Source organism: Muscardinus avellanarius (genome assembly GCF_963383645.1).
Source record: "Muscardinus avellanarius genome assembly, chromosome: 3".
NCBI lineage: Eukaryota > Metazoa > Chordata > Mammalia > Rodentia > Gliridae > Muscardinus > Muscardinus avellanarius.
This window is the reverse complement of record NC_137788.1, coordinates 138,814,950-138,838,343: the sequence shown is the minus strand read 5'-3', so window position 1 is coordinate 138,838,343 and position 23,394 is coordinate 138,814,950. Positions and strand designations below refer to the sequence as shown.

General features: G+C 47.5%; 1 protein-coding gene across 1 annotated transcript in view; it reads right to left on the bottom strand.

Annotated features, from left to right (window-relative positions):
- The window catches only part of PML (PML nuclear body scaffold), a gene marked incomplete at both ends in the record, with an annotated part of 44,187 nt that extends 20,793 nt beyond the window's left edge, over positions 1-23,394 (bottom strand). Inside the window, 4 exons of the mRNA XM_080691656.1 lie at positions 979-1,058; positions 2,993-3,573; positions 20,461-20,927; positions 23,260-23,394. Of these exons, the coding sequence (XP_080547782.1) occupies positions 979-1,058; positions 2,993-3,573; positions 20,461-20,927; positions 23,260-23,394 (1,263 nt within the window). The remainder of the gene's footprint in view (positions 1-978; positions 1,059-2,992; positions 3,574-20,460; positions 20,928-23,259) is intronic.

Sequence of the window (23,394 nt, the reverse complement as noted above, 5' to 3'; positions counted from 1 at the left end):
CTGAGGAACGGGTTCTCAGGCATATGACGGCCCTGGAATCCCACAGCCGGATAGAGACCTGGGCTGCTAGGATGGGGATCCAGCTCCTGGCCCCATTCTCTATTCCAATCCCAGAACCGTGTGTGTGTGAACATCTACCTGTTTGCCCCAGGAAACAGCTCGCCCATTTGAGGGGGACACAAGAGGGAGCTCATCGGCCATGTTCAAGAGGGCTGCTGCCAGCGACCACTTGGCCACGTCAGGGCCTAACTCCTCCTGAACCTGGCTCATGGCCCATCAAGAGCGACTTGGCATTAGGAGCCCAGAGCCAGCTAGCTGCCCCCACCCATCTCTCCCTTGGACCCCTCCCAACCCAAAGCTCCAGTCCAACCCTGCTATTCCTCTCTCAGGCACTTTCCCAGAAGACCAGTGTTGGGAGCCACTGAGGCCTTCCCCTAGATTGGTGTCTCTGACTCGGCTGACTGTCCTTCACCCAGAGTCTACAAGGTTTGGGGTCATGGAAAGTTCAAAGAGGTCTGAGAGAGGATCAGGTGGTGATGACACGAGGGTACTGATAGGCCTGTCTGTGATGTGTGTGTTTTGTATTGGTCTTTATTGTATTCTGGTGGTGGTAGCATGAGAATGTTGATCGACCTGTAGCTGTGTAAGTACCTCTGGAAAAACAAGCCCGTTGTCGGCACAATAAAGATGAGATTGACCCAGAAGTTGCGTTGGCCAGGAGCGTCCGCGCAATAGAGAATACTGACCCAGGCATAGTCGTCGACCCGTAGGAAATATTGACCCATGAACAGGGGTCGACCAGTAGAGATAGTAAGCTGGCGGCTCCCCCATGTTAGAATTTAAAAATTTCCATCCTCACACCTCACTCCAGAACCCGTACTCTTGCCGGCTGGCTCCGGCAGACCAGGGGCACCAGGACTCCCAACATGCCTGTCCTGCTGCCCCAACCACCTGCCCTTCAAACCCAACCCCTCTTACCAGGCCAGCTTCAACAGGGTCCCTGGGCGCGCTAGGAGCACGGGCAGTCTCCGGGCTGGCTCTCTTGGACACAACTCCATCTGGAGAACACAGAGAAGAGGTCTTTGTTGCTTATCCCTGGATACCCAAGCCCCAAGGAATCTCCACGGAAGGGCTGGCAGTTGGAAGGAAAGCCCTGGATTGCAATGAGTGTGAACCCAGCCATAGGGGGGAAGGGGCAGCAATAAAGACAACTGCCTTTGGCTCCAAACCCCAAACGCACCTCTCTGGCTCAGAGCCACCGGCAAGGCAAAAGGTGCACAGGCCTAACGCCATTACTACTCACTGACTGTGTGTGTGTGTGTGTGTGGTGGGGATTGAACACCAGGGGCATTCTACCTCTGAGCCACAACCCCAGCCCTACTTTATTTTTTAGTTTGAAACAGGGCCTAAGTTGCAGAGGGCCTCATGAAATTGTCGAGGCTGGCCATGAACCTGAGCTCCTCCTGTCTGTCTCCCAAGTACTGGGATTACAAGTGTGTGGCACCATGCCCGGCTACACTGATTCTTAGAGTCAGAGCTCCATGTTACTCTTCCTGACCTAAAGCCTGGTTTTTATTTCAATCTAATGTAAATACCTCAAGCTTTTGGAATAAACCATCACTTCTCTCTGCCACTGCCCGGTGACAACAGCCAAGGCAAGCCGTTTAAACTCTGTGGGTTCAATTCCCAGCTATGGAGAAACATTCACTGTTACGTGGAGAAGGCACAAACCCAGGGTCACTACAGGATCGTACCTTTACAAGCCCCATTCATCAGCCCCAGGACTGAACGAGCCCTCGCCACTGGCACCCGCCCAGGTACCTACACAATTTGTGGCCTCTCTTCCTTTTCCCAGTAAGGGCGCCTGACATCAGCTGCCCAGAGCTCAGATTCCAGCTTAGGGATTTAAAAAATATATATATATGCTTTTAGCCGGGCGTGGTGGCGCACACTTGTAATCCCCACACTTGGGAGGCAGAGACAGGATGATAGCGCTCATTCGGAGCCAGCCTCGCTGGCCTAAGAGACCCTGTTTCAAAAAACAACAACAACTATATATATATGTATGTATGTATGTATGTATGTATGTATGTATGTATGTATGTATAGTAGGTCTGGGAGTGTAGCCTGGAGGTAGAAGGGCTTCCAGGAACCCCAGTACAACCACCAAAAAAAAAAAAAAAGCTTTTATCGGTACATTATAGCCTGACATCATAATGGAAATCACGTCGACAGTGACATACATGCACAAAGCACTTAGCTTAGACAAGGCCTGCTTGTGCACTCCTGCCACCCCCCGCCACTTATTTTGAATGCCTTCTAGCATCTCCAGCTCAGACAGAGATGCCACAACTCCTGGATTTTGAGGCAGAGCCAAGCACTGTCTCATTTTGTGGCTGTGTGATATGGCCCTGGTTCCTCTCCTAGCTGAACTGGACAACTTCTGAAATCAGGAACTGCTCTGCTGTCTCTCTGCCTCCCATGTGTACCAATCCTTGGCAGGGCTCCCAGAGACAGGCAGCTGGTCCAGACTGGCAGGCCGGGGATCTCCCCCGCTCTGTGGTTTTGAGCAAGCACCCAACCACTCCCAGGTTTTCTTGACCCCCTTTGGCCTCAACCCCACATTCCAGGTGACTTCTCTGTTCCTGGGCTCCAGAGAGCTTCCTGGAGTGGGCTAAAACCGGGTTGGCTCCTGCCCTCAGCTCTGCAGTTTCTCAACTTCCACGTGTTCCCCTGGGGTCACAAAGTCACTGCCATTTCACAGGGTCTTACAGATTAGCAAAAGGTGCTCCTCTGGGCACCTGCAACCCGTGGTCAGGACCTCCTCTCCCCCTTATTCTGCACCCAGACCAAAGCCAGGGCACTTCATTCATACCTAGTTCCCTTTTGTCAGACGGAGAGCATCCTGTCTGCCCTGACTTCCCCAAGAGGCAGCAGGGAGGCACAGGCCCCTAAGCCGCAAGCAGGCTGCCCATGAGGGTCTGGGGCTTACCTGTCCCCTGAGTAATGCGCGAGATGAGGTCCTGCAGGCGCACCTTGAACTCCTCAAAGCCCTGGGTGCGCAGGGTGGCTTGCAGGCTCGCGGGCTCCTCCTGGCGCAGGCGGCCGAGCGCCCGGCGCAGGAAGTCGTGCATGTCCAGCACCTCCTGGTCGGAGGCGTAGTGCTTCATCCGCTGCACCAGGATGCCACCCGTGCGGATGCGCTGCAGCACGGCGTCCAGGCGGCCCAGGCGGCCGGCCATCTTCTCGTAGTCTCGCTGGTACCTCGCGTTCACCGCCTCCAGCAGGTCGTGCTCCTGCGCCAGCACGTGCGCTACCACCTGGCGCACGCCCTCGCCGATGAGCTCTGCGATTTCGGCGCGCTCGCGGCCCAGCTGGCCGATGGCCGAGCGCATCTGTGAGTGCGCCGCGCTGAAGGCCTCATCCTGCTCCTGCAGCGCCCGCGTCATGGAGTCCAGCTCCTCCTGCCGCTGCACGATCTCGGCGCCGATGTCGCACTTGAGGTCGCTGTGGCCGCTGTCCAGAAGCGCGCACGAGCAGCACAGCGGCTTGGCACAGCCTCGGCAGTAAATGCTGGGGACACGGGAGGCGGCCCGGGTTAGGGCGCTGCGGCGCTTCCCCCCTTTAATGTTTCGTTATTAGTTTTTGTGTGTGGTACTGGGGGTGAAACCCAGGGATATTCTACCTCTGAGATACACGCCCAGCCCTATTTTTTATTTTGAAACAGGGCCACACTAGGTTGCTGAGGCTGGCAGGGAACCTGCGGTCCTCCTATCTCAGCCTCCCAAATCCTGGGATTACAAGCATGCACCACCGAGCCGCCATTAAATTCCTCTTTTAAAGTCACCAAACTTCCCCCAATTCAGTGTTTATGGCTATGGTGAGAGTACCTAAACTACCAACTAATAAAACATTAGAGTATAAAAAGTCATTACAGTAACAATTTCATTCATACAAAAATATTCAAAAGGAAACTAATAATCTTTCTACCACTTTTTTTTTTTTTAAGGTACTGGGGATGGAACCCAGTGACATTCTACTTCCAAACTACACTCCCAGCTCTATTTTTTATTCTTTATTTGGGAACAGGGTCTCACTGAGTTGCAAAGGGCCTCACTAAGTAGCTGGGATTACTAAATAGCCAGTAGGTGGTGCACACTTGCTGGGATTACAAGTGTGCACCACCTACTGGCTCTTTCCACCACTTCTGATCTTCCCCACCTCCCCGGCACCCGGTGAGCCTGGTGGGGTGGACCCTTTCCACCTCTATCAGGCAAAGCCACCTTATGCAAATGCCCAGACTGTACCACAAGTTCAAAGCCAGCCTCAGCTACTTAGTGAGGGCCTCTGCAACTTAGTGAGACCCTGTTTCAAAATAAAGAATGTAAAATGACGCTTGTAATTCCAGCATTCCGGATTGAGGTTCATGGACAGCCTCAGCTACTTAGTGAGACCCTGTTTCAAAAAATATAAAGACTAAAAAAAATAGGACTGGGGGTGTAGCTCAGAGGTATAAAGTCTCTGGGTTCCATCCCCAGTACTGCAAAAAAAAAAAAAAAAAAAAAAGAGATTATCTTGCTGGGCCCAGTGGCGCACTCCTATAGTCCTAGTACTATAAGAGTAGACAGGAAGATTGCTGGTTCGAGGCCAGCCAAAACAATTTAACAAGACCCCGTTTCAAAATAAAAATGAACAGCCGGGCGTGGCGACGCACACTTGTAATCCCAGCATTTGGGAGGCTGAGACAGGATTGTGTAGGTTCAAAGCCAGCCTCAGCTACGTAGTGAGGCTCTCAGCAACCAAGTGAGACCCTGTTTCAAAATAAAGAATAAAAAATAGGGCTGGGGATGTCGCTCGGAGGTAGAATGCCCCTGGGTTCCATCCCCAGTACCGTAAATAAATAAATTAATAAAATAATAAAATAGGGCTGGAGGTGTAACTCAGAGGCAGAATTGTCCCCCTCGGTTTGTTTCCCAGTACCAAAAAGAGATCTCAGATTACCTGGGTGGGTCCAATATAATCCCAAGAGTTGTTATAAAGGAAAGGAGGGGCAGGAAAGAGAGATGTGATGGGAACAGAGGTCAGAGTGAATCTGTGTTGCTGGCTTTGAAAATGAAAGGGGGCCACACACCAAGAAATGTGGGCAGCCTATAGAATCTGGGAAAGGCAAGGGAATGGATTCTCCCCAAGAGCCTCCAAAGGAGGCTGATGAACTCAACTTTCTCTCAGACCCACTTCACACTTCTGGCATCTGAAGTGACAAGAAAATATATTCATAGTGTTTTAAGCCTCTATGCTTGTGGCAAAATTAATTTCGTTATAGCAGTCATATGAAATTTACTAAAAAAAATAGAAGTCCATGGTGTGTGTGTGTGTGTGTGTGTGTGTGTGTGTGTGTGTGTGTGTGTGTTTTATTGGGGATTGAACCCAGGGGTATTTTGCCCTTAAAATTTATTATCATCATTATTATTTGGTAGTAGGTATTAAACTCAAGGGCATCATACAAGAAGTAAAAACTCCAGCTCTGTTGATTTTTTTACTTTGAAACAGAGTCTCACTAAGTTGCTGAACCAAGCCTCAAACCTGTGATCCTCCTGTCTTAGCCTATAAGTACTAGGATTACAAGTGTGTGCCACCATGCCGGGCTTATTTTTTCTAAATATTACCAGGAAAAATACTGTTAGTTACAGCAAGAGAAATATTGTTGTAATTTATACTTATCAGCAATGATGAGAAAAAGTCAGCCCCCCTGAGACGAAGAGAAAAGGTCTTAGCTTGGGTCACTGTGGCCTAAGCTACTAAGACACACATGTCCTGTAATTACCCTCAGCCTCACCAGGGCCGCCCTCGGTGGGCAGGCCTCAGGGCAGGATCCTCCTGATCAAACACAAGAGACCAACTCTGAGCCAGTGGAGGTTTCTGGAGAGCTCAGCGTGTGGGGAGAGAGGACCGGGCACTGCCAGTACGTCCCAAGCCTTCACCTTCCTCAGGCTGGGGGAATAAGCCACAGAGGCCTGTCACCCAGAGACAGAGCCTGTGACGGAGGTGAGCAGTACCTGGAACAGAAACGGGGCTGGGCAAGCCGGGCCCGATATTGACTCCATGCCCTTGGCCAAGCACCTTGTCCCCAAGCCCTCTCTGAAGACTGAGGGGCATAGCTGGAACTAAGGTGACCCGCCAGGGAGCTGCCACCCAGGCCCAGCAGCGACATTCTTAGCCACTCGAGGGACAGTTGTATAGCCAACACTGTGCTTGGCACCAGAGTTAGTTAACTTGGCACACAACGGGGTGAGGCAGGTGGCCACAGAGCGCTCCGTGGCAAGAACCCAGACTTAACACAGACATCTGGAGACACATTTCTGGAAAGAAAACGTAGTTATTTGCTTCTGGAATACTCAAAAGAATGAATAGAAACTGCGGGGTGTGGAGGCGCATACTTGTAATCCCAGCATTTGGGAGGCTGAGACAGAAGGATCGCAGTTTGAGGACAGCCTCAGCTACTTAGTGAGGCCCTTGGCAACTCAGTGAGACCCTGTTTACAAATAAAAAATTTAAAAAATAGGGCTGAGGGTGTGGCTCGGAGATGGAATGACCCCGGGTTGCATCCCCAGTACCACAAAAAAAAAAAAAAAAGAAAGAAAGAAAGAAAAAGAAAAAAAAGAATGAATTAGAAACACCATTATAAATTTATCAGAATCACTAGGCAGCCAGATGTGGGCAGGTGCCTCTAATCCCAGTACTCGGGAAGCAGAGGCTGGAGGATCCCAGGTTCAAGGACAGCCTCAGAAATTTAGAAAAACCCTCAACTGAGCAGGGCGTGGTGGCACACGCTTATAATCCCAGCACTTTGTAGGCTGAGACAGGAGGATGGCACAGGTTCAAAGCCAGCCTCAGCTACTTAGTGAGGCTCTCAGCAACTTAGTGAGACCCTGTTTCTAAATAAAGTATTAAATAGGTCTGAAAGTATAGCCCAGAAGTGGAAAAACCCCTGGGTTCCACCCCCAGTACCACACACACACACACACACACACACACACACACACACACACACACCCCTCAAGGCCTTACTGAGACTTTGTTTAAAAAAAAAGGGGGGGGGGTGAGGGTGTAAAACAGTGACAAAATATCCCTGAGTTCAATCCCCAGTACCAAACAACAGAACAATAAAAAAATATATACATCATACGTATATACATATATGTGCATGCATGCATGCATGTATGTATGTATGAGTGTGCTCACTGGACCCACTTGCAGGCCCAGCTACTTGGGAGGCTTAGGCAGGAGGATAACTTGAGCCCAGGAGTTTGAGGCAAGCCTGGGCACCACAGGGAGACATCCATCTCGAAAATAAATAAATGAACAACAAAAACAAAAACAAAAAACAACGAAAAGCAGCATGGTTCTTGTGTAAGAGTCAACAGATAAGATCAGTTAAACCTGAAATCGCTCCTGGCATCTATGGAAATGCAAATATTTAATATAGCAAAGAAAGCATCACCAACTAGTAGACAGTAAAAGGGTTCTCAAAAACTGGAAGCAGGGAAATTGGCTCCTTCCCCTGCAGACACATTTCCAACAGATCTCAGGGTTCAATGACAAAAATAATACCATGAAGGAGAAAACTGTAGTTTGCTCTCTCTTTTTTTAAATTTAATTTAATTTTTTCAAGTACTGAGGATTGAACACGGGGCACTCTACCTCTGAGCTATATCCCCGGTCCTTTTGATTTTGACACGGGGCCTTGCTGAACTGCCCAGGCTGGCCTCTAGTTTGTGATCCTCTTGCCTTGGCCTCCTGAATAGCTGGGATTTCAGGCACTGGACACAATACGTCACTGTATGTATTTAACCAGAATGGTTTTACGCTATCTCTTAGGCTCCACAATTGAAGAAAAAAGATCTCTAAAGCCAAAGTAGAAGATGGGTAACTTTAGAAACTGGGTTATTTTAAGAGAGTGAGTGCACTGTTTCTATTAACCTCCCTTCCAGCTACTCACTGGTTTTGAGAAGATGGTGGTAGAGACAGGAGAGCCTGAGGTCTCGCAGACAAAGATACCAGAAATTAGAGAAATAGCAGGGGAAGAAGTAAAAGACGGTGCAGTGGTGCACGCCTACAATCCCAGTACTTGGAAAGCTGAGACAGGAGAATTGCCAGTTGGAGGCCGGCCTGAGCAACTTAGTGAGACCCTGAGCAACTTAGCAGGACCCTGTTTCAAAAGAAAAAGGGTAAGAATGTAGCTCAGAGGTAGAACGCCCTTAGGTTCAATTTCCAGTATTAAAAAAAAAAAAATGAAGTGTGGCATGGTGATGCACACTTGTAATCCATTACTTGGGAGGCTGAGACAGGAGGATCACAGGTTCATGGCCAGGCTCAGCTACTTGGTGAGGCCCTCCACAACCTAGTAAGACCCTGTTTCAAAATAAAAATTAGGGCCGGGCGTGGTGGCGCACGCTTGTAATCCCCGCGCTTGGTAGGCGGAGACAGGAGGATCGCGCAGGTTCGAAGCCAGCCGCGCTGACTTCAGAGACCCTGTTTCCAAAAAGTATAAGAATAGGTCTGAGAGCGTAGCCTGGATTTTTTTTTTTTTTTTTTTTTTTTTTTAGTGGTAACTGGGGATGGAACATAGGGGCCTTCTACCTCCGGGCTATACTCCCAGACCTATTTTATATTTTTATTTGGAAACAGGGTCCATACACACACACACACACACACACACACACAGTGAGAAGTGTCCATTTCACACTACTATCTTGTGCTAGCTCACACCCAAGAATGAGGAAGAGAAAGTTGGTGTTTTCCTTCCTCCCTCCTCATTACACAGGTGCCTGCTCCAGATACGTAGGGCGGGCGTGTCATGGTAACGGTGCTCTGCTGGACCACATGGCTCACTCCGTAGGTCGCTGGTCCACTGAGGTGGGTCCCCGGCTCCCTGTTCCCATCAACAGAGCAGGGAATGGCACCACCACCGGCCAGTCATTCAAGCTGCCAACCACGGCGCCATCCCAGATGCCTCCTTCTCCTCCACTGTTTCAACAATAATTCATCATTAATTCTTCTTGAATAAATGTACCTACATTTCCCTTAAAAGATTCTATATATGACTGTGGATGTAGCTCAGCTGTAGAGGCCCTGAGTTCAGCCAACCTCAGCACCACCAGACCAAAAAAACTATGAGTACTAACTCTGTGTCGGCACGGGGGCAGGATGCAGACAGAAGGCGGGATTCTGGCTCCTCAACCTGCTGACCTTGTTCTTGCCTTGATTACTGCTCATCTCCTGGGTACGATCCCCTGTTAGGCCTCGGTGCCCTAGTCTATCCGACTCCAGCATTTGGGAGGCTGAGACAGGAAGATCGCAGTTCACGGACAGCTTCAGCTACTTAGTGAGGCCCTTGCAACTCAGTGAGACCCTGTTTCAAAATAAAAGAATAAAAAATAAGCTGGGCGTGGTGGCGCATGCTTGTAATCCCATTTAGCAAGCTGAGACAGGAGGATCACAGGTTCTCAGACGGCCTCAGCTACTTAGTGAGCCCCTTTGCAACATGGTGAGACTCTGTTTCAAAATACAAAATAAACCGGGCCTGGTGGCACACGCTTGTAATCCCCGCGCTTGGGAGGCAGAGACAGGAGGATCACACTGGTTCAGAGCCAGCCGCGCTGGTTTAAGAGACCCTGTTTCCAAATTTAAAAAATATAAAATAGGTCTCGGAGCGTAGCCCAGTAGTATGGCCCTGGGTTCCATCCCCAATACCGCAAATAAATAAATAAATAAATAAATAAATAAATAAATAGGGCTGGTGGGGTATAGCTGGGAGGTATAATGCCCCTGGATTCCATCCCAGTACCATACAAAAAATTAAATAAATAAAATACTAAAGATCCAGGGCTGGATGTGGTGGCGCACGCTTGTAATCCCAGGACTTGGGAGGCTGAGACAGGAGGATCACAGGTTCACGGCCAGACTCAGCAACCTAGTGAGACCCTGTTTCAAAATAAAGAATGAAAAATAGAGCCGGGGAGTGTCTCGGAGGTAGATTGCCTTGGGTTCCATCCCCAGTATCGGGGAGAAAAATGGAGATCCAAATTTTGGGATCAAAGTTAGACCACTTGGGATAATGGATAATGAATGACTTTTCATAATAATATGCCACAATTCTATAGCACTGAATACTGGTAAACATTAGATAAACATTAAGACAATTTGGATTTACACGCCAGTAAATGTTGCAAGAAATAAGACAAAGAGATACACTCAGCAACTTGGCGAGACCCTGTTTCGAAATAAAAAATAAAGAGGGCTTGGGGTGAAGCTTGAAGGTAGAATGCCCCTGGCTTCAATCCCTAGTGTCAAAAGTAAGAAAATACAGTTTGATTTTTGAGCAATTTTTTTTCATTTATCTATCTTCAGTTGATGACATGGCAAAAGAAATGGGAAGTTTAAAATAATTATTTAATTAAGGCCACGAATAAAAGATTCTTGATGATTAAAGTATCAATAACATAACACTATGTTATAGTAAATATCATTTAGTGGAAACAGGCAGCTCTTCTATTTAGTTGTGGCATTCTTTTTTTTGGGTGGGGTACTGGGGATTGAACCCAGAGGCATTCTACCTCTGGGGTTATAACCCCCAGCTTTTTAAATTTTATTTTGAGACAGGGTCTTGTTAAATTGCTGAGGTTGGCCTCGAACCTGTGATCCTCCTGTCTTAGCTTCACAAGTACCAGAATTACAGGTGTACACCACCATGCCCAGCTTTTAATTCCAATATTCTTTCTTTTTTTTTTTTTTTCCAGTACTCAGGATGGAACCCAGGGGCATTCTACCTCTGAGCTATACCCCCAACCCTATTTTATTTTATTTTATTTTATTTTGCGGGTGTTGGGATGAAACCCAGGGGCATTTGACCTCTGAGCTACACCCCCTGTCCTATTTTTTATTCTTTAGTTTGAAACAAGGTCTCACTAAGTTGCAGAGGACCTCACTGAGTAGCAGAGGCTGTCCACAGAACCACCATCCTCTGGTCTCAGCCTTCCAAATACTGGGATTACAAGCAAGCCCAGGCTTCCTATTTTTTATTCTTTATTTTGAAACAAGGTGTCACTAAGTTGCCATGGGCCTCACTAAGTAGCTGAGGCTATCTGGGAACTGAGATCCTCCTGTCTCCACCTCCCGAATGCTGGGATTATAAATGTGGGCCACAATGTCTGGCTAGTTGTGTTGTGCCATTCCTTTTTTTTTTTTTTTTTGCGGGTTTGGGGATGGAACCCAGGGGCATTCGACCTCTGAGCTACTCCCCCTGCCCTGTTTATTTTGAAACAGGGTCTCATTAAGTTGCAGGAAGCCTCAACTTAATGAGACCAGATCCTCAATAAGTAGCTGAGGCTGTCCCCAAACCACGATCCTCCAGTCTCAGCCTCAGGAATGCTGGATTACAAGTGTGAGCCACCATGCCCAGCTTAAGTGTGCTATTCTTGAAATACCTCACAAACTCTAACAAATTGGCAGGATATATCCAAATTATAAAATCTGCGACAGTATAAATTTGTTCTAAAACCATTATAAAATTTGTTATAAAATTTGTTATAAAATCATTAAAAGTTAATAGTATCTTGTAACAGAAAATAGGCAGTAATTGCTTACGTGACACAAATAATTCTGGTGTGCTCAAGTACTTTTATAAAAATGCGTATAAAATTATTTTTACATAGCTTTGAGTGTATATGGTGGTTCTGATCTTGGTTACTCATTCAACAGTTACTAAATAAATAAGTTCCCCTCAAAATATAGTAATATTTCTAGAATACTAATCTGAAAACCCTTAAAATTAATAAATAAAAAATGTAATACTAGCAGTAATAAATCAAGAAAAAGAAAATGAGAAGGGAGAAAGGGAAGTAGGAGGAGGAAGAGTTACTAAAAAATTTCATTGAAAAATCCACAACTTTTAGATTGAAGAAGTATGCCGGGCTTCAGAATAATTCAATGCCAAATACTCAATATCAACTTGATTAAATAATAAATTTCAGCCGGGCATGGTGGCGCACGCTTGTAATCCCCGCGCTTGGGAGGCAGAGACAGGAGGATCGCACAGGTTCGAAGCCAGCCGCGCACGTTGGCTTAGGAGACCCTGTTTCCAAATATAAAAATGTAAAAATAGGTCTGGGAGTGTAGCCCGGAGGTAGAAGGGCTTCCAGGAACCCCAGTACCACCAAAAAAAATAAATAAATAAAATAAATAAATAAATAAATTTCAAGAAAGAAAAATATCTGCAGGCATCATGGTGGAAAACGTAAATCAATTTGGTCTCAGTCCTCTGCTTATGAAGGCTAAATGGAGGAAGACAACTGTAGCAATGTCTATAGAGGTTTTTTTTTTTTTTTTTAAAACCATGTCTCACCGAGTTGCAGAGGGCCTCGCTAAGTAGCTGAGGCTGTCCGCGAACCATGATCCTCCTGTCTCAGCCTCCCAAATGCTGGGATTACAAGTGTGCACAACCATGCCCAGTTTCTATGAAGTTTTGAAGGAAACATTGTGACTGGTGGGTATTATACCCAGCTAAGATGTCACTCACTTATCAGAGCAGCAAGCCAGGCCCCAAGGAAAAACAGAAGTCCCTCTTGGTAATACAACCTGACTGTCCAATCAGGTTGGTCAAGGCCAGCCCACCCTTATTTGCTTCATGAGCCACCCATCTGTTTGTCTGTTTTCTTGCTTAAGACACTAACTAAGCATCTCTCAGTAACTTATACAATTCATTTTCATTAAAACTCAGAGAACTAGGAAACCCCTGCATGGTAGTGCTCAAAGGCTAACTCTTTTACCAAAGCTTTCTTCACCTTCCTCCTAAATACATACACATTCTCCCTCCTTAAAACTGCCACAGCACTTGATCTGGACACGTCCTCAAAAAGGAGCACAGTGCTGGGTACACACAACAGATTCACAGACTAAATAGCTCTGCCAATCAGAGTCCAAAGACACCGATTCTCATTCTCCTGGCAACAGCTGCCCCACTGCCAGGCATATAATATATGTTCTACATGACTGAGGAATGGAGGGATGGGCAGATGGACCGATGTGTTTCCAGTTAGTTTAATTTTATCAGTTAGAAATCAAGCAGAAACGCCTACTGCTTTCAAGTCCTTCTGTTAAAAAATTTTCTGTGCTGGGCATGGTGGTGTGTGCTTGTAATCCTAGTACTTGGGAGGCTGAGACAGGAGGATTGTAGGTTCGAAGAGAGCTTCAGCAACTTAGTGAGGCTCTCAGCAAGTTAGTGAGACCTTGTTTCCAAATAAGAAATAAAAAACATAGGTTTGGGGCAGAGCCAGGAGGTATACCTGGGTCCCATCTCCAGGACCACACACACACAAAAAAAGTGTTTTTTTGTTTTTTTTTTTTTCTGTACTGTCCAAGGCCTCTACCTCAGCAGCAAAGCCCACTCCTGGAGTTGCAAAAGGAAAGGAAATTGGCCTTGGGGACAATTAGTCAGGGCCACTAGCCCTACCCCTGAGCTTGGCTTGGTTAAATTCCTATTTCTTTCCCCCAAATATCAAAGGGGATAGGAAGGTCCCCTTCTGGCCACATATTAGTCTACCTAATTGACCTAAGTCCCTCCATTGAAAGGAAAGCAAATGCTCCTGGCTCTGAAACCAAGCCCCCTGAGTACGTTTGTAGAAAAACTTAGAAAAGGGTCATGTACTGTCCTTCTATCATGCTGCCCAAGTTCTGGCAGCAGCCTCTCATCCACCAGGAAGCAATCCTACTATCACCAATCGCCAGGAAGATGCAATCTACTGAAAATTACATGTGGGGCACAGGGCAGGGCTGGGACTGGGGGCAACGCAGGTGCTCAGGGAGCAAGCTTTAATGAGAAGCTCCTGTGGGCTCCTAAAGTCAAGGCAGGCGAAGGCCTCCTTAAAGTTTGCACCCTTAACAGCTGGCTCCCTCCACCCAGCACTAAGAGGGCCCATGGCTTCTGTCTTTTCTGATTCCTCTCCAGCCAGCAGTCAGGCCTTCCCCCCCTGGTCACCACCTTCACTGGCCTCTGCCTGAGCCCTGCCCAGGGCTGTCTGGCTGCCTCTCAGTCACCTGTTGCCAACCAATCATTCTAGCTTCCGGTCTCAGGACTGTCTCCTCAGTTTATGATCTGATCACATTTCCGTAAACTTGATTAGGTCTTATGTTTTTTTCCATTCAACTATAATCCAAGTTCTGCTTGGCTGTTATCTTTGATGGTCCTGGATTAGAAACCACCCCACCCCTAACCAACCAAGCTTTAGGATCTGCTACCCAGAAACAAAGGGACCTCAGCTCCACCTGCAGTCCCAGACCCCAATCACTCTTGGGGGAAAGGCTCCCCGGGCTCCCCCAGGTTCTGTAGGCCTTGGCAATGCAGGACTCCAACCTGCTCCCCCGTTCCATCTCTGCCTTCTTAGGGGCCCCACCCCTACCTGGACCGTGGCCTCAGTCTCCTATTAAGGCTCCCCTTTCCCTGGTCTGGACTCTTTGCTTTGGTTTCTGAACTATCCAAGCATATGCTCCATCAAAATCATCAAATGAGAGATAAATAAATATGCAGCCAAATAAATAAACACGGATTTCCCTGTTCCCAAAGTTGTCCTCTTGAGTCAAAGTAGCAGCGTGCTGGCTGTAATCACCCCTCCCTCCTTAACCCAGTGGGTGTCCAACAGCACCCTTGGGTCCCCTGCACATTGCATTCCCAGGTAACTCATGAGAAGACAAAAATGTGCACACGGGAAAGGGCAAGCTAAGCACACCGGATGTTCTGGAAATTGCAGGCTAGAGTCCTAACTCCATCTAAGCCCTGGGTCTGACCCCAGCCCACCCTTCCTGCTGCTGTCTTCTTGTAAAACCTACACTGTACATCCTTAGACACTCAGAGTGGCCCTTGCTTCTCTCTTACACCTGCAGCCCTTCCTGTCTGTGGCCTTTCTCTTTCTTTCCTTCTACAACAGGAAAGTCTAAATAAGTAACACACCCTGGGAAGCCGCCACCCTCTGAGAGCCCAGGCTGGCTCCAGGCCTGAGATCACTGACCTTTGACCCCACCTTCCTACTTCTGCCCTACAGCGTTTGCATGAGAACACATTGGATGCCAGCCTAGTGCTACCCAACAGGGCAGACAGTGTGACGGGCAACTAAGAAAACACAGGCCCAGTGACACAGGCTTTCTCCCAGTGCTCCGCAGTCCCCACTGTCCAGTGCTGGTTTGCTTCTTCCACCACACCGTGCCTTCACAGGGCACCGGGGCTGCACACCCTGGCACCTAGCAGAAAACACACCACTCGGAAGGTGTAATGGGAACATGGGCTAAAAGAAAGGCCCCATGGGCAAGCTGACCCAACGCCAGCGGCCTGCGGCAGGCGCACAGCCCTGCCAGTCCTGAGTTCAAAGTCACCTCTGAGCTGCTCCCCAGTGTGAGCTCCACGGCACATCAGTGACAAATGATTTTTTTTTTTTTTCAGTACTGGGGATGGAACCCAGGGGCATTCTACCTCTGAGCTATACCCCAGCTCTATTTTTATTCTTTATTTCGAAGCAGGGTCTCACTGAGTTGCAAAGGGCCTCACTAAGTAGCTGAGACTGTCCACGAACCGCGATCTTCCGGTCTCAGCCTCCCAAATCCTGGGATTACAAGTGTGCACCACCACGCCTGGCTAAAGGATAGGGTTTATTACTGACTTGTGACTAGAAGGCAAGTGTGTTGATTTTGCACTGGGGTTTTGCAAAGAAAGATAAATGAGTTTTTCCAGTAACTACTGGTAAATGATCAAACAACGTGAGCTCTTTTGTTATTTCCTTTTATAGTACTGGGAACTGAACCCAGGAGTGCTCTACAACTAAGCTACATCCTCAACCCTTTTTATTTATTTGGAGATAGTGTCTTGTTAGTTTCCCAGGCCAGCCTTGAACCTGTGATCCTCTTGTGGCACTGGGATTACGTGTGTGTGCCACCGTGCCCAGCTTTCATGATATGATTTGTAAGCAACATGATCAAGTTTTTAAAAGCCATCCATCATGCTTAAACGACAAGAATCCTGCCTTCTTGCTGGCTGGGCCAGCTTTGCCTAGTACGGTGGGTGAAATATGTCATTTCAAAATATGCTACTTTCACATCCGTTATCCTGAGATGGAAGCAAATCAGAATCAATAGATGCAGAAGGCAGCCTTCCTGGAGCTTCCTTTATCTGACAAAAAGCAGAAACTTCTAAGAATGAGGACCACCATAAATCCCCTCTCCCAGTAAAGGTTTATGGCTATAAAACCAGAAAACCAGTGCCAAGAGAGGCTACACAGACAACCTATACTTTAACTTCCTGCATACTTACCTTCCCGCGGTTTACTGCCTTGGAACCCCACGTCCCTCTCCCCTCGTCTTGTCTCTTCTCTAAAAAAAAATTATTCTTTTTAAGATGCTATATAAGCCGGGCACGGTGGCACAAACCTATCATCCCAGTATTTGGGAGGCTGGTACAGAGGATTGCATGTTCAAGGCCAGCCTGAGTAGGGCTGTGGGTATAGTTCAGAAGTAGAATGTCCCTGGGTTCAATCCCCATTCCTGGGGCGGGGGTGGGAGGGAGGAAGAAAAGATATGTTAGATGTTATATAGGATGAAATTCTAACCAGCCCTCTTGAGTTACTCATCCCTAGATACTCCCCTATACAAGCCCAAGGCACATGCTGATAAAGGTTTTTTTCCTCCTAATTATCGGTATTCTGTTAGTCTAATTTACAAGGCTCCAGCGGGAGAACCTAAATTTGATAGAGATAATGCTTTTTTCTTCCCTATCTTGGGAAGAAATCCACCTCATACCTTCACACAGTAGGGATGGGACTGCTTATTAGCTGTGGCCACCTGGGGGTCTGGGGAAGGCCCTACAGTGGTATGGGGGAGGATAAACTGTGTTTTTCCATTGCTGCCAGCCAACATCAGCTGCCAACACTGAACAATGAAAGCTCAATCCTTCCATCTGCACAGGACGCAGAACCTAAGGAGCTGTGCAGAGAACCAGCATCCAAGATGGAAGACCCAGCGAACAAGGGGTAACGCAGGCAACGCTAAACTTCTGTATATGCCAATTTGTTTTAATGGGAGATTTAAGAACATCTTACCTCGGGCAAACAAAAACAGGCTGACTAGGAAAAGTATCCTGAGAATATTAAGCCCTTTCGGCCATAAACAAATAGCAAGCACTGGGGAATGAAAACTCAGCCTGGGAAAGAACTGGAAGAAATCTGCAAAAAAGTCATACAAGGAACTCTCAGAGAATATGGAATTGAAAAAGCAAAGCAGCCGGGCATGGTGGCGCACGCTTGTAATCCCTGCACTTGGGAGGCTGAGACAGGAGGATCGCGCAGGTTCGAAGCCAGCCTCAGCTACTTAGTGAGGCTCTCAGCAACTTAGTGAGACCCTGTTTCCAAATAAAATATAAAATAGGTCTGGGAGTATAGCCGGAGGTAGAAAGCCCCTGGGTTCCATCCCCAGTACCACACACACACACACACACAAAAAAAAAAAAGATTAAACTGGGCATGGTGATGCATGCTTGTAATCCCAGTACTTGGGAGGCTAAGACAGGACAGGAGGATTGAAAGTTTTTGGCCAGCCTCAACAACTTAGTAAGACCTTGCTTCCAAATAAAAAACACTCAGAAGGAACCCGGCGTTGTGGCACACACTAGTAATCCCAGCATTTGGGAGGCTGAGACAGGTTCAAAGAAAGCCCCTAGGTTCAATTCCCAGAACCATTCACACACACACACACACACACACACACACACACACGCCCCTATACCCAATTTTTTCTAGGAAATCAATGGTTTCCAAGAAAAAATTACATAAGGCCCCTTTACCAAACAAAAACAAATTACTCGCAGAGGAAAATAATTAGAATTACCCAGTGCACGGGATGGAACCTAGGCCCTCACTCAGGCAAGTCAAGCATTCTACCTTAAAACTACCTTCTAGCCCCAAACTATAAAATTATTGAAACAGAATATAAGAGAATATTTTTAGCATTGGCATGGGTGGGGGTGTGTTTAGAATCTTTCCTGGGGTGCACCAAAGCCAGACACCATAAAGAAAGAAACTGACAGCTTTGACTACAGAATCCTAAAGACTTATTTTAAACACTATACCACATACTACGTGAAATAATAGAGGTCAAGGCTGGGAAAAGATATCTGCAGGATAATAGACTCTTAGAAACAAAGGGGCTGATTCCTAGAAGGAGGAAAACAAACAAAGAATCCAAATAGGAGTTAACAAAAAAGAACCCATGATAACCAATAAACAAAAAATCCACCCAATCTTACCAATAAGCAAAGAAATGTAAATTATAACAATATCTTAGCCAGCGTGGTGGCGCACCCTTGTAATCCCAGCACCTGGGAGGCTGAGACCAGGGGATCACGGCCAGCCTCAGCTACTTAGTGAGGCCCTCTACAACTTAGTAAGACCTTGTTTCAAAATAAAGAATAAAAAGTACGCTGGGGGTATAGTTCAAAAGTAGAATGCCTCTGGGTTCCATTACAGTACCATTAAATAAATAAATATCTTAAGTCATTGAAGTATGGGGCTAGAGTCTGTTCTGCAGTAGGAAACGAGAATCGTTGAGTTGAGCAGGTATGTAGGTAGCAAGAAAATACTTTTCTGGGGGTCTGGAATGAAGGAAGAATAATGTCCTGTAGTACTGGGATCCCTAAGAACAGTACAGAATGTACTAGGATGAACTTTATACAATCTACTTCTGAATCATAAAAAATTCTTTTATGCTAGCTAGGCATGGTGTATAGACATATGCCTATAACTCCAGTACTTGGGAGGCAAAAGGCCAGAGGATTGTGGGTTTGAGGCCAGCCTCAGTAGCTTAGCAAGATCCTGTTTCAAAAAAAATTTTTTTAAAGGGCTGGGGGGGGGGTATGACTCAAAGAAAGTAGAATGCCCTGGTTTCAATCCCCATTGAAAAAAATTTTTCTTTTTTAATCCTCTTATGCTACTTTATTGGCTAAAAGCAGAGAAAACATCTTCTAAAGCTATCCTAGCTGCCTATGTATTTGCAAAGAAACATTCAAAACTAGTAACAGTGGCTACCTGTGAGTGGAGGGAGAGGAGGAATTAGGCAGATGAGAACAGATTGGAGACTCTACTCTCTCTTTGGATAAATACTGTTTATGAGCCATATAAATATATTACCTATTTAAAAATGGAATGAAAACCCTGCTGTTTAGCCAGGTGTGGTGGCGCAAGCTTGTAATCCCAGCGCTTGGGAGGCCAAGACAGGAGGATCGCACAGGTTCAAAGCCAGCCTCAGCTACTTAGTGAGGCTCTCAGCAACTTAGTGAGACCCTGTTTCCAAATAAACTAGCCCAGAGATAGAAAAGCCCCTGGGTTCCACCCCCAGTACCACACACACACACACAAACACAAATTCTGCTGTTTAATAAAAATAAGTGGAGCTAGCGGGGCGTGGTGGCGCACACTTGTAATCCCAGCATTTGGGAGGATGAGACTGGAGGTTCACAGACAGGTTCAGCTACTTAGTAAGGCCCTCCGCAACTTACTGAGACCCTGTTTAAAATTAAAAAGAATAAAAAACAGGACAGGGGGTGCAGCTTGGAGGTCGAATGTCCCTGGGTTCCATCACCAGCCCCACGGGTGGGAAAAAAAAAAAAAAACTGGAGCTGATATTTTGGTTTTCTTTTCATTTAGACATTCCTAGAAAAGGCTGCTGGGTGCTACAATTTCACTTTTCAAATAGAAACTACCTGTATCTGATTCTAGAATTCCTGTGTGTGTTGGCACTTATGGAAAATTCCATTATCAAGATTTGTGTGTGTTTGTGTGGTACTGGGGATTGAACCCAGGAACATTCTACCTCTAAGTCCCACTCCCAGCCCTATTTTATTTTTTTCATTTTGAGATGGGATGTCATTAAGTTGCTGAGGGCTTCGCTAAGTTGCTGAGGCTGGCCTCGAACAATTCTCCTGTCTCAGCCTCCCAAATACTGGGATGATTCCACGCATGTGCCACCACACCTGGCTCACTATGACTTTGTAAAGCATGCTTTAGTATGAAGTATCAAAATACCTTCACCCAGAAATGGTACTTCTAAAAATTTATCCTAAAAGAAATTACTGGACTCACCGTCATGTATAATTACAATGTACCAATAAAAGTACAAAAAAAGAAAAGGAATTACTGGCTAAGGAGACAAGGATGTTTTTGCAGTATCATGCATTATGAGAGAAATCGGAAACTACTTCTTTCCACCTATGTGGGGATTGGTAACATAAACTAGGGTCCCTGTCACAGACGCTGCAGGTCTGTGGACCACTTTCTGAGCTGCCTGGCTACAGGAGCGCCTTGCATTTTTGCCGCCCTCTACCTGGCTCCTGGCTGCACCACCACGCCCCCACCTTGGGCCTCCCATCACCTGGTCAGCATAGGAGTGCGGTGGTTGGTGTTGGAGCAGAAGATGTTGTTGGACTTGCGCGTGCTGTCCAGGAACTCACGCGCTGACTGGCTGCGCAACTCTGTCAGGGGCCGGGCCTCATGCTTGAGGAACCACTGGTGTGCCTCGAAGCACTTGGCACAGAGGAGCTGCTCACACTCAAAGCACCAGAAGTCGGCCGGCTCCTTGCAGCGAGTGCAAGCCGCCTGCGCACCCACGATCTGCTGGTAGGTCGACAGGCGCCGCTGCAGGCTCTCGAAGAACACGTTATCCAAGGCTGGTGTGTCAGCGCTCTGCAGCTGAGGCGCCTGGCAGATGGGGCACTGCAGGCCCTGCGCCTCCAGGCATCCGGAACACAGCGTGTGCAAACAAGGCAGCAACTTGGGGCACTTGGGTTGGGCCTGGCAGCCCTGGCAGTGCAGGAACTGAAACTCCTCCTCCACGGACTGCTGGGGGGACCAAGGGAGGGAGGTGAGGCCCCGCTGAGTCCCTGGAGTCCCCACCCACGGCCACCTGCCCCTCACATTCCATTCCAATCAGTCATCAGGTGAGGCAAAACCCTGGCTCATCAGCACACCAAGTTCCCCACTTACTCAGGCATACCAGCCCTCACTGCACACCTACTTATCTAACATCTACTTTCAGACACAATACCAGGCCTCGAGAGACAGGAATGTGTAAGAGACATCCCTGCCTTCACTGAATTCAGTTTAGAAGGTAAGCACCAACCTCGTAATAAAGTTTTTAACAGAGTATGGGAGACCTCAAAACAGTAACCAAAGGACTACCATATGACCCAGCAATTCTACTCCTGAGTCTATACCTAAATACCTGAAAACAAAGATGCAAACATATTTATACACTAACATGCACAGTAGCACTAGACACAAATGCCTTAAGGAAACAACCTAAGTGCCCATCAGAAGATGAGTGATAAAGAAATATAATTCAGCTTAAGAAGGAATGAAATTCTGATACATGTAACAACAGAGCTGGGCCTTGAAGACATTATGCTAAGTGAAAGAAGCCCGCACCAGGCACCGGGTATCCTGTGATTCCACGCATATAAAAGATCCAGAGAGTGAAGTTCATAGAGACAGAAAGTACATTAGAAGTTATCAGGAAGCCGGGCGTGGTGGCGCATGCTTGTTATCCCAGCATTTGGGAGGCTGAGACCGGAGGATTGCGGTTCGCGGACAGCCTCAGCTACTTAGTGAGGCCCTTCGCAACTCAGTGAGACTCTGTTTCAAAATAAAGGAAAAAAAAATTGGGCAGGGGGTGTAGCTCGGAGGTTGAATGCCTCTGGGTTCCATCCCCAGACCCGCAAAAAAAAAAAAAAAAAAAAAAAATAGTTATCAGGAAATGAGTTACCACTTAAAGAGGACAGACTTATGGGGTGATGAGAAAATTCTGGAAATAGATGTAGTGATGGTTATGCAACAGCACGATTGTACTTAAAGCCACTGAATTGTACACTTAGAAATGGTTAATGTGAGCTGGGCACAGTGGCACATGCTTGTAATCCCAGTACTTGTGAGGCTGAGACAGGAAGATTGCAGGTTCAAGGCCAGCCTCAGCAACTTAGTAAGACCCTGTTTTAAAAGAAAAAAAATAAAATAGGGTTGGGGTGTGGGTCAATGATAGAATGCTCCTGAGTTCAATCCCCAGTGCCACAGAGGGGAAAATGGTTAATATGGTAACTCTTCTATGTGTTTCACAATAAAATGTCCCCCTAAGAGTGCACAATATGGTATCTAGTACACGAGAAGAATTCAATATGTTAACGCGTATTCTTCAGTAATATTATTCTTAGCTAAAGCTAAAAGTTCAGTGACATGGTGTTACTTGTGCTTTGATATCGGGAACTAAAGGCCGGGGGAGCGGGTGTGGTGGCACACACTTGTAATCCCAGCATTTGAGAGGCTGAGACCAGAGGATGGGTTCGAGAACAGCCTCAGCTACTTAGTGAGGCCCCTTGCAACTCAGTGAGACTCTGTTTCAAAATAAAGATTAAAAAAAAAAAAATAGGGCTGGGGGTGTAGCTCGGAGGTAGAATGCCCCTGAGTTCCATTCCCAGTACCGAAAAGAAAAAAAAAAGGGTCAGAGGGTGGGGCGTAGAGGGAGGGCCTAAGTAGTTCCTTTGGGGGTGTCTTAGCAGGAGATGGCTAAGAAAAAACTTCTGGGAGGAGGCCTCAGCAAACCCCCTTGAGGTGAGGGGTGGGCAGAAGGGTATTCGGGGCGGCCCGCATGGCCTGAGGCCAGGCCTTGCCAAGGTAACCTCTCCCCTCTGGGCCACAGTTTTCCCTTCTGATCCGGAAACTTGGGCTTGGCGGTTTAGCCGTGCCTGGGTCACGCCCGCAGCTGCACTCTCTCTTCCTAGCCTCTGATCCTTCATCAGCAAAGGAACTTCTGCCGCAGGTTCATCTCATGTACTAGGCACCATACGGTGCACTCTTAGGGGGACATTTTACTGTGTGGGGGTGAGAGCCGGGCCCACTGCCCCTGACCCTCAACTTTTGCCCAACTGCGCAGTGGAGAATCGCAGCCCCGCGGGCGCCCCGCTCAGCTCATCCTGGGTCCCTTTCTGCTCTATCCAGCCTATCTTACCTGACCTTCCGCTTCCCCAGCCACACCAGGACCCTGGTGCCTGGCCTTCGCTCTTTCGGTCACTCTTCCAGGTCCCTGACCACGTTCTCCATTAAAGCCCTCACTTTCCCCAACTCTCCCACCGCAGTAAAACCCACAAAGCCTGAACCCCTTCATTCCCAAACCCATTAGTACCTCTGCAGGGCTGTGGCGGGGGCTGGGCTGGTGGCCTCCGGAGGGGGCCTCCGGGGGAGACATGGTGGGCGTGGGGGGCAGGACAGGGTCCTGCTGGAGGCCCGGAGATGGGGCGTCTGCGGGCTCACGCTGCAT